Below are 11446 nucleotides of genomic sequence, written 5' to 3' on the forward strand. Positions count from 1 at the left end.
TTTAGATTGGCGAACAGTTCGAGTAGAACAACGCTCATCTCTAGCCGGGACATGACCGAGCGCTCACAGCAGAAGTATCCGGACCCGCAACGCCGCTCCCCGGTCCTCCCTTCACACCCTAGCCGATGATGTCCCCACAGTATCGGCATGGTGTTCCAAAGGTCCGGACATTTGTGTTAAAAATCGCTTATTGGTCGCTAGCGCTGCCGCGACCAATCACCGATTTGGGCGCCATATTTAAATATCGGCCGTGACCAATCACGGATCTTGGCTCCACATTTAAACACAGCTGTGCTGATTGGTCACCGACACTGGGCGCCACCAATCACCGATTTTGGTGCCACATTTAAATAGCGTCCGCGACCAATCAGTACAGCGGTGTTGAAATGTGGAGCCAAGATCGGTGATTGGTCGCGGCCGATATTTAAATTTGGCGCCCAAATCGGTGATTGGTCGCGGGCAGCGCCAGCGACCAATCAGCGATTTTTAACACAAATGTCCGGACCTTTGTAACACCATGCGGATACTATGGGGACATCAGCGGCTAGGGTGTGAAGGGTGGACCAGGGAGCGGCGCTGTGGGTCGGGATACTTCTCCTGCGAGCAGTCGCTCTTATCCCGACTTCTCTGAGTGGAAGTATCCGCACAGGCAGCGGCGCTCGCCGGTCCTCACTAATACGATTCCGCTCCCCGCTCCTCACCAATACGATTCGCTGATTGGTCGCGCTCTCCGCACGCGACCAATCAGTGATCTTGGCGCTAAAGTTAAACACCGCTCCGCTGAGTGGTCGTGGCCGCTGCCCGCGACCAATTTCCGATTTTGGCGCCACATTTAAATAGCGTCCGCGACCAATCAGTACAGCGGTGTTGAAATGTGGAGCCAAGATCGGTGATTGGTCGCGGCCAGCACCAGCGACCAATCAGCGATTTTTACCACAAATATCCAGACTTTTGTAACACCATGCGGATACTGTGGGGACATCAGTGGCTAGGGTGTGAAGGGAGGATCTGGGAGCGGCGCTGCGGGTCGGGATACCTCTGCTGCGAGCGCCAGCTCATGTCCCTGGTTCTCGCAGCAGAAGTATCCGCACAGGCAGCGCCACTCCCCGGTCCTCCCTTCACACCCTAGCCGCTGATGTCCCCACAGTATCCGCATGGTGTTACAAAGGTCCGGACATTTGTGTTAAAAATGGCTGATTGGTCGCTGGCGCTGCCCGTGACCGATCACCGATTTGGGCGCCAAATTTAAATATCTGCCGCGACCAATCACCGATCTTGGCTCCAGATTTAAACACCGATGTGCTGATTGGTCGCGGCCGATATTTAAATTTGGCGCCCAAATCGGTGATTGGTCGCGGGCAGCGCCGGCGACCAATCAGCGATTTTTAACACAAATGTCCGGACCTTAGTAACACCATACGGATACTGGGGGGACATCAGCGGCTAGGGTGTGAAGGGAGGACCGGGGAGCGGCGCTGCGGGTCTGGATTCTTCTGCTGCGAGCAGTCGCTCATCTCCCGGCTTCTCTGAGTGGAAGTAGCCGCACAGGCAGCGGCGCTCCCCGGTTCTCACTAATACGATTCCGCTCCCCGCTCCTCACCAATCAGTGATCTTGGCGCTAAAGTTAAACACCGCTCTGCTGATTGGTCGCGGCCGCTGCCCGCGACCAATCACCGATTTGGGCGCCACATTTAAATAGCGGGCGCAACCAATCAGTACAGCGGTGTTTAAATGTGGAGCCAAGATTGGTGATTGGTCGAGGCCGATATTTAAATTTGGCGCCCAAATCGGTGATTGGTCGCGGGCAGCGCCTGCGACCAATCAGCGATTTTTAACAGAAATGTCCGGACCTTTGTTGTTAGAACCTTGCTGTTAGGTTTTTTTTCCTTTGCTGGTCACATGACCTTGTTGGCCTATTTAATCCTGCTCCGCCCTTCTGGCTTTGCTGGACTTCATTGTATATCTACTTTCTAGCTAGCCTGTGCTCTGTATCTAGCTCTGTTAGTTTGCTTGGTCTACGGACCTCTATGTTCTATCTATTTTGTTTGTTCGTCTGTCTGCTACTATTTCTGTTAGGAGGTGTCCCATATTCCTCCCAGTCCTTAGTACTTGTAGGGATTCCCTCCCCACATCTATAGGTCTCCGTACAGACTAGATTAGGACTTTAGCAGGTCTGATCGCAGGATCAGGTTCCCTGTTACATCGTAGGGATTCAGCTGAGTCCTATAGTAGGGACAGATCTCCTCTCTTTCCTTAGCTTTGGTAGCAGAACATAACAGTAAGTCCAGCCTGCAAATTCTCTAAGGAAAGATTTTTTTTTTTTGTTCCATCATGGTGTCGGTTCAGGATTTGGCTAAACACCTGCAGGGACTCTCTCTGGAAGTGGCCGAGCTCCGTCAGCACGTGAGTAACTGTCCTGGAGCATATTTCTTGGAGCCTAAGGTATGTTTGCCGGATTTATTTTTTGGTGAACATCGAGAATTTTTTTCATTTAAAAATGCTTGCTTATTGTATTTTTGTTTGAGACCCAAGTCCTCTGGGGATGAATCCCAGCGTGTAGGGTTCATAATGTCACTTTTGCGCAAAGAGCCTCAGGAGTGGGCCTTTTCTTTGCAACCTAGTGATACATGCTTCAGATCAGTGGATAGTTTTTTTTCTGCTTTAGGATTATTATATGATGATCCTGACCGTGTGGCATCAGCTGAGACTGAGTTGAGACGTTTAAATCAAGGATCAGGTAATGTGGAAAAATATTGTACTCATTTTCGTCGTTGGTCCACTCAAACAGGGTGGAACGATTCTGCTCTGAAAAGTCTATTTCTTGCTGGGCTCAGTGAAAGGGTTAAAGACCTGCTAATTGCTTATCCTACACCTGAGGATTTGCAACAGGCTATGCAATTAGCTATACGGGTGGATAGAAGACTGCGTGCTAGGGTTAATGAGAGCAAATCCTCTGCTATGTCAGTTTCTGGTTATGATAATGTGTGTACTAACAGTGGTGAACCGATGGAGATTGGATCGGTGGCACCTCGCTCTCAAGAAAAAGACCGTCGTTTTTCGGAAGGCTTGTGTTTCTATTGCGGAAAATCTGGTCATTTGATTAAAGGCTGTGAGCTTCGTATGAAGAAAGATAAAAAAATGATCAGTCACGCCCGTATTGCCTGTTTAAATTCCAAGGGTATATTTTTAGCTGCTTCCACGATTGCTCAGGAAAAATTAATGGAATTTCGGGTGTTTGTTGATTGCGGGTCTACACTGAATGTAATTGATGGGGGATTCGTGGAAAAACTCAATTTAAAACCTGAACCTTTATCATCCCCCATTGCTGTGGTTTCTGTGGATGGCTCCCCTTTGAAGAATATTACTCTCAAGGTCAGTGAATTTCCTCTCACTATTAATGGTGTTCACCATGAGAAATTGGATTTGGTAGTGTTGAATAACTTGCCTTCTCCAGTAATATTGGGTTTGCCCTGGTTAAAATTTCACAATCCTGTACTGGATTGGTCTACCAGTGAAATTAAATCCTGGAGCCATAAATGTTATGACAAGTGTTGTAACGGGCATATTGCAGCTTTGGATAGGGGAGAATTGCCTGTTCCTATTCAGGATTTTTGGAGAGTTTTTTCTGAGAAAGAATCGCAGGTTTTGCCTCCCCATAGAGACTATGATTGTTCTATTGAATTTGTCCCTGGAGCGATTCTTCCTAAAAGTCGTTTATTTAACCTTACTATTCCTGAGAGGAAGTCTTTGGAGGAATACATACAGACAAGTTTGGCCGCCGGTCACATTAGGCCCTCTAAGTTTCCTGTGGCGGTTGGATTTTTTTTTTGTAAAAAAAAAGGACGGCGGTTTACGTCCTTGTCTGGATTTTCGTGAGATTAACAAAATTACGGTACGCAATCCTTACCCACTGCCATTGATTCCTGATCTGTTTAACCAGTTATTGGGGGCCAAGTGGTTCTCTAAAATTGACCTTAAGGGGGCATACAATCTGTTGCGCATGAAGGAGGGTGATGAATGGAAGACTGCTTTTAACACTCCTGTGGGTCATTTTGAGAATCTGGTTATGCCTTTTGGTCTTACTAATGCTCCTGCATTTTTTCAGAATCTGATTAATGACATCCTTAGACCTTTGATCGGTAAAAATGTGGTTGTGTATTTGGATGACATTTTGATTTATTCGCCAGATCTGGAGTCTCATTGGCGGAGCGTGCGTGAGGTATTACAGTTATTAATGGACAATTCGCTTTTTGCTAAGCTGGAGAAATGTGAGTTCGCTGTACAGAGAATTAGTTTTTTGGGCTACATTATCTCCAGCAAAGGTTTTGAGATGGATCCGGTTAAGGTTCAGGCTGTGCAGGAATGGCCTAGGCCTATTGGTTTGAAATCGATACAGAGGTTTTTGGGTTTCGCCAATTACTATAGAAAATTCATAAAAAATTTTTCTAGTATTGTCAAACCTCTGACTGATCTCACCAGGAAAGGTGCTGATGCGGTTCAGTGGTCTTCTGAGGCCATTGAAGCTTTTGTGTATCTCAAGGAGAGGTTCACCTCTGCTCCCATCCTTATGCAGCCTGATGTTACTAGGCCGTTTTTGGTTGAGGTTGATGCTTCCTCTGTGGGGGTTGGCGCAGTATTGTCTCAGGATAACGGGGATGGATTACATCACTGTGCCTTTTTTTCAAAAAAATTTTCGGAGACTGAATTGAATTACGATATTGGTAATCGGGAATTATTGGCTATTAAACTCGCATTTGAACACTGGCGCCACTTCTTGGAAGGTGCGGAATTTCCCGTTCAGGTTCTTACGGATCATAAAAATCTGATATATCTTGATGCTGCCAAGCGCCTGAATGCCCGTCAGGCTAGGTGGGCACTGTTTTTCTCGCGGTTTAATTTCTCCGTTACTTACATCCCTGGTACTAAGAATGTTAAGGCGGATGCCTTGTCTCGCAGTTTTTCTCCCATAGTCGGTGCTGAGAAAGAGGAAAACATTTTACAAGAAGGTGTTGTGATAGCTGCTTTAGACTCCGTTTTGGAAGATGAGATTCTTAAAGCTCAGGAGAATGCCCCATCTAACACTCCTCATGGGAGGTTGTTTGTGCCTGGGACCTTTAGGAGAGATTTGTTTGTTGAGTGTCACGAATCTCGGTTGGCAGGTCATCCCGGAATCTCTGAGACCAAGAGACTGGTGGGTCGCAGTTTTTGGTGGCCTGGATGGCAGAAGGAAGTCATTAAGTGGGTGCGCCAATGTACTATATGTGCTAGATCTAAGTCCTCACATACTCCTGCTGCGGGGTTACTTTGTCCTTTGGAGGTCCCCAGTGCTCCTTGGACACATTTGGCTATGGACTTTATAACTGACCTTCCCCCCTCTGAGGGTTTTACTGTCATCTGGGTGGTCGTGGACCGTTTTAGCAAGATGTGTCACTTGGTTCCCTTCGTCAAACTGCCCTGCGCTAAAACTCTAGCTAAGGCCTTTGTCAAGGAAATTGTCAGACTTCATGGCGTTCCTACTGACATTGTTTCTGATAGGGGTCCTCAGTTCGTGGCTCGTTTTTGGCGTGCCTTTTGTGACAGGTTGGGAATTCATTTGTCGTTTTCGTCCGGATATCATCCTGAATCTAATGGCCAGACAGAAAGGAAAAACCAGGATGTTGAGCAGTTCTTGCGTTGTTTTGTGGCAGACATCCAAGAGGGGTGGTCTGAGTTTCTGCCACTTGCCGAATTTGCTCTGAACAATCATACATCTTCTTCTGCTGGTTGTTCGCCTTTTTTTTGTTGTTCTGGGAGACATCCGTCGTTTGGGTCGTTCTCCAAGTTGGGATCTGCCGTGCCTGAGGAGGAGAATTTTTCCGGTGATTTGGAAAGAGTTTGGACGGATGTGCGTGGTAATCTTCAGGAGGCCAACAGAAAATCTAAAGACTACTTTGATAGGAAACGACAGGAGGTTTTGTTCGCTGTTGGTGACATGGTTTGGTTGTCCTCTAGGAATCTGCGGTTGAGGATTCCTTCTAAGAAATTGGGTCCCAAGTTTGTAGGGCCCTTTAAGGTGCTTCAGGTTGTCAACCAATCTGCTGTTAGGTTGGAGGTTCCTACCTCCTGGAGAATTAATCCGGTCTTTCATGTCTCTCTGTTAAAAAAAGCTGTTGTGTCGGATGGTGACGCCTCTGCCTCTGTTCCTCCGGTGGTGGAGGACGGGGAATATGAAATTTCTCGCATCCTTGACTCTAGACGGTATAGAGGTAGTTTGCAGTATCTTGTGGCCTGGAAAGGTTTCGGACCCGAGGATAACTCTTGGGTGAGGTCAGATGATGTTTCCGCGTCCAGACTTATCAGAGCGTTTCACAGGAGATTTCCTGATAAGCCTGGTCCTAGGGGATCCGGAGGATCCTCTTAGAAGGGGGGGTACTGTTAGAACCTTGCTGTTAGGTTTTTTTCCTTTGCTGGTCACATGACCTTGTTGGCCTATTTAATCCTGCTCCGCCCTTCTGGCTTTGCTGGACTTCATTGTATATCTACTTTCTAGCTAGCCTGTGCTCTGTATCTAGCTCTGTTAGTTTGCTTGGTCTACGGACCTCTATGTTCTATCTATTTTGTTTGTTCGTCTGTCTGCTACTATTTCTGTTAGGAGGTGTCCCATATTCCTCCCAGTCCTTAGTACTTGTAGGGATTCCCTCCCCACATCTATAGGTCTCCGTACAGACTAGATTAGGACTTTAGCAGGTCTGATCGCAGGATCAGGTTCCCTGTTACATCGTAGGGATTCAGCTGAGTCCTATAGTAGGGACAGATCTCCTCTCTTTCCTTAGCTTTGGTAGCAGAACATAACATTTGTAACACCATGCGGATACTGTGGGGACATCAGTGGCTAGGGTGTGAAGAGAGGACCGTGGAGCGGCGCTGCGGGTCGGGATACTTCTGCTGCGAGCGCCCGCTCATGTCCCTGGTTCACGCAGCAGAAGTATCTGCACAGGCAGCGCCGCTGACATCCATGTGGCTAAGGTGTGAAGGGAGGACCGGGGAGCGGTGCTGACATCCAATTGGTCGCGGCCGCTATTTAAATGTGCCGCACAAATCGGTGATTGGTCGCGGTTTTGGCCCGCGACCAATCACCGATTTGTGCGCCAAATTTAAATATCGGCCGCGACCAATCACCGATCTTGATTTCACATTTAAACACCGCTGTGGTGATTGGTCGCGGCCGATATTTAAATGTGGCGCCCAAATCGGTGATTGGTCGCGGGCAGCGTTCACGACCAATCAGCACAGTATTTAACTTTTGCGCTAAGATCAGTGATTGGTCGGGTCCGAAGACCGCGACCAATCATCGAATTGTCTTGGTGAGGACCGGAGAGCAGCTGCCTGTGTGGCTACTTCGGCTGCGAGAACCCGGGACATGAGCGGGCACTCGCAGCAGAAGTATCCCGACCTGCAGCGCCGCTCCCCGGTCCTCCCTTCCGCATGGAGGTCAGCGACGCCGGCGGTCCTTCCGCTGCTACCGGCCGGGAGATGAGCGGCGCGCGCCGCTCATCTCCCGGCTGCATCTCAATCCCGCAGATGGGTCCGGCGGTCGGGGTCCATCTGCTGTTACCGGCCGGGAGATGAGCGCCTCGCGGCGCTCATCTCCCGGCTGCATCGCCGCTGAGCTCCGTCCCGCAGATGAGCCGCTAACGGCCGCCATATTTTTTCAAAAATCCCGCGATGCTGATTGGCCGCTGCTGGACCAACGAGCGACGCGGGATTTTCCTGGACAGACAGACAGACAGACAGACAGATAAACAGACAGACAGACAGACAGACGGGATAAGACAATTATATATATAGATTATCTTTTATGGAAAAAGGGGTTTTCTGTGTTAGATCGTACACAGACATGATAAATTCTAAATTTGTATATAAAGCAGACTACATCTCAGCTTAAATTCTTTGGGTCAAATATTCTTCTCCATAGAGGGAAAAAAAAGGTTGGGTCTGAGCAGCTACCTGACACTCGTCACCAGACGTTAACCTGCGGGTGGGTGAAGGTGATCCTGATGAGACTCAGATACCTGAAGGTCATGTACTGTGAGGTCAGGGCAAGAAGAGGAGGAGGGTGACTCTCAGGGCGAGGCATGGGATAACACATTGGATGATAATGACATTGTGTATCCCACTTGGTGTGAACCCAGAAGCACGCAGCTGAATAGCTCATCAGAGAAAGTGGGAAAGGAGGAAGACAAGTAGGTTATGTTGCATCCTATGGCGCAGACACAGAGTTATGCAAAAACGATGTCACTGCATCCTTAGTCACAACTGTGGCAGTGACCAGCTCCGGTCGTGGGTCTGCAGCTCACAGGGGCGGTAAAGGTTGCCTAGCCTGGGCCTTTTTTGGTATCGCAAGGGATGAGCCAACTCAAGTTATCTGCCAACTTTGCAAGAAAAACACTCAGTAGAGGGAAAAAGTGCAATAATTTTACTACTACATGCATGAACCTTCACATGCGCAATCAAGATGCATTACTCTGGCAATCCCACTGCGATCAAATATGGACCTCAACAACCATCAGCTGCTTCTTTCTTTTTCTCTGTTACCATGCCAAGTATTGTCACGCAGGTCTACCACCGCAGATCCTCAGGTTCTCTACTCGCTCCAGTCAGGCTAAGTGAGAGCCCATCAGCTATAATGGAAGCAGACATCCCTGCAGATTTTGACTGATTTCAGAGAATGAGCAAACTACAACTTTATCAATCCATCGTCTGCCTACACCTCACTCATGGTCCAGCAGTTTGTCTGGTTCACCGTACTCCGCCCTCTCTCAGTACAGCAGCCAGCCCTTGGTCCCTTAGTTGTGGTAGATAAAAGATTGTTTCCTCCTACACATAACATAGCTAGAAGATTGAACTCCACAATATCCAATCTGTTGGCCACGGAAATGGTGGTGTTAGGCCCTAATTTTTTGAAATGTGAACACTTCTGTTTGGGCCTCCATCTGCTGGGTTGGCTGGAGTGGAAGCGTTGTCGGTCCTCATTATACTAGTTCTACTCTAGTGAATTTAATTCTTTGGTGCAGATATTGTTATCACAGGGGTACACATGATTGGTTTTCTTACTACCATGGTATATAAAGCAGGCTACATTTCATCTTTTAATTCTTTGGTGCTGATATTGTTCTCCATACAGTGGTAGACATTAGTGATGAGAAAGCACTAAATGTACTCAACTTAGTGGTTCAGTGGTTTATTTAAACCTACCGAGATCTGCCAGAGCTGCTTGTAAAAGTATGCCGCATGTGTGCCCATATCAGAAAGTCAGCTACAGCTTCCACCACCCTGGCACTGCTTAAGCAGCATTTGCAGCTTCCAGCTGACCGATTGGTGTGCGATGTCACCACACAGTGGAAATCAATGTTGCAGATGTTGGAAAGATTTGTGAACAGCAGAGGGCAATTTTTGAGTACAAGCTTCAACACACCCATCGGAATTCATGTCAGCTTCCGCACCTTCATTTAGGCTCCCAGCAGATTTGTCCCGTGCATCTCCACTACTGTGTAGCTCTGTACCCCAACACATCAGACTCTCGTCTACCATGGAAGCATTGAAAAGGGAGCTGAAGATCCACTTCTTCTGTCAAGCGTACAATCTGCGGTAACCCTCGCTCCAGCAATCCGCTGCATGACCAGCTGTACCCTGACATACTGTATCCTCACCCATCCCTTGTAGATTGTTTGTGTGCCCTCATGGGCAGGGTCCTCTCTCCTATTGTACCAGTGGGTGAACCCTTTTCACATGTAAAGCGCCACAGAATAAATATTGCTAATAATAATAATTATAGTACTTGTACTCTGGGTCAATTGATGGCAATTTCCTGGTGTCTGCCTCTAATTTGATGTGTTTTGGCAGCTTTTGGGAATGTTTGAGGGTGTTGTGTATGTGATTATTTTTGCCCCACCCATTGAATTTTATGGCGTTAGGCAATGTTCGGAATAAATCGGCGAATATTGCAAATTAGACGATCGTAATCCGAAACGAACATTGAAACATTATTAACCTGAAGATTAACCATATCTACATGCAATGGCATTTTTTTATATGACTGGTTCCTTTTAAGAAATGTTTTGCACTAAATTTCTTTGACTTTCCTTTCAGTTCTTTATAAAAGGTATTTGCTTCACTAACCTCAGCAATGCAGATTGTACATTGGAATTCTGTAGACTGTATATGATGGGGTTTATCATGGGGACAATACTTGTGTAGACTAAACTGAAGGCTAAATCAAGAACATCTGAGTAGGATAGTATCAGATACTCTAGTACACCTGCCCCATAGTAAATACAGACAACCGTGATGTGGGATGAGCAGGTGGAGAAGGCTTTTTTCGGCTTTCTTTTGACTTCATCTTGAAGATAATGGAGAAAATATTAAAGTAAGAAATAACAGTGCTCATCAGTGGGATAAAAGCTATTAGCAACATTTCTATACCTATTATCACAAAAAACAAGTCAGTGGTTGAGCAAGTCATCTTTGTTAGTGACTTAACATCACATAAGTACTGATGGATTATGTTGGAGTGACAGGAGGACATGTATAAAGCTGAGGTTACAAGAAATAATGAGTTGAATAAGGCGGCTGCCCAAATCCCAATAGTTATCAGGATGCAATTTCTCTTACATAAGATCCGATGATAATGTAACGGGAGGCAGATAGCAACATATCGGTCATAAGCCATAATGAAGAGGAGAATTTCCTCAGCTGTCGCCACAGCTATGAAAGTATAACACTGAGTATAACATTGCGAGAAGGAAGCAAAGTGATTCCCGGACAATAACATGTGCAGTAATTTAGGAATTGTGACCGATGTATATAATATGTCTAAAATGGATAAATTACAGAGAAACAGATATATTGGTTTATGTAATTGAGTTTCCAGACATATGACTGTGATAATGGAAGAATTGATGAGAACTCCGACCAAATATATCAAGAAGAAGAAAGTAGAAATTAATTGTTGATTCTTCGTCTCTCCAGAAAAGGGTAAAATGTAAAAATATTTAATAAAAGTTTCATTCTTCATTGGCATTTCCTTCTTTAAAAAAAACACAAAATGTATTTTTAGATTTCAGGATATAATGTATCAAATATTAAGAAATGAAACGAAGAGCGAAAAAGAAGGTATGGAAGACGTAGTCTACTGAATAATCTAGTCATCCGTGGTAGTGATTGATCCTGGTAATCTGGTCATGTAATGACATTCCTAGAATGTTTATTAGATCCAAACCCAGTTCTGGATTCATTTGCACTATGGTTTAACCCCATTACAACCCAAGGTGGTATGGAAGTTAATGACCGGGCCAATTTTTACAAGTAATTTTTACAGGTAATTACTCTGGAACGCTTCAACGGATCCCCCTGATTCTGAGATTATTTTTTCGTGACATATTGTACTTCATGAAAGTGGTAAAATTTC

The 11446-nt window shown here is 46.3% G+C and overlaps 1 protein-coding gene across 1 annotated transcript; it reads right to left on the reverse strand.

The window, feature by feature from the left end:
- Positions 1–10124: 10124 nt before the first annotated feature.
- Positions 10125–11053, reverse strand: LOC141180573 (olfactory receptor 14J1-like). Its single transcript, XM_073660670.1, is given in 2 exon segments — positions 10125–10357; positions 10360–11053. Coding segments are annotated over 2 exon segments (927 nt in total).
- Between the last annotated feature and the right edge of the window lie 393 nt (positions 11054–11446).

Source organism: Phyllobates terribilis, unplaced genomic scaffold (assembly GCF_046119375.1).
Source record: "Phyllobates terribilis strain yellow unplaced genomic scaffold, ASM4611937v1 Scaffold_33__1_contigs__length_13283291, whole genome shotgun sequence".
Lineage (NCBI taxonomy): Eukaryota > Metazoa > Chordata > Amphibia > Anura > Dendrobatidae > Phyllobates > Phyllobates terribilis.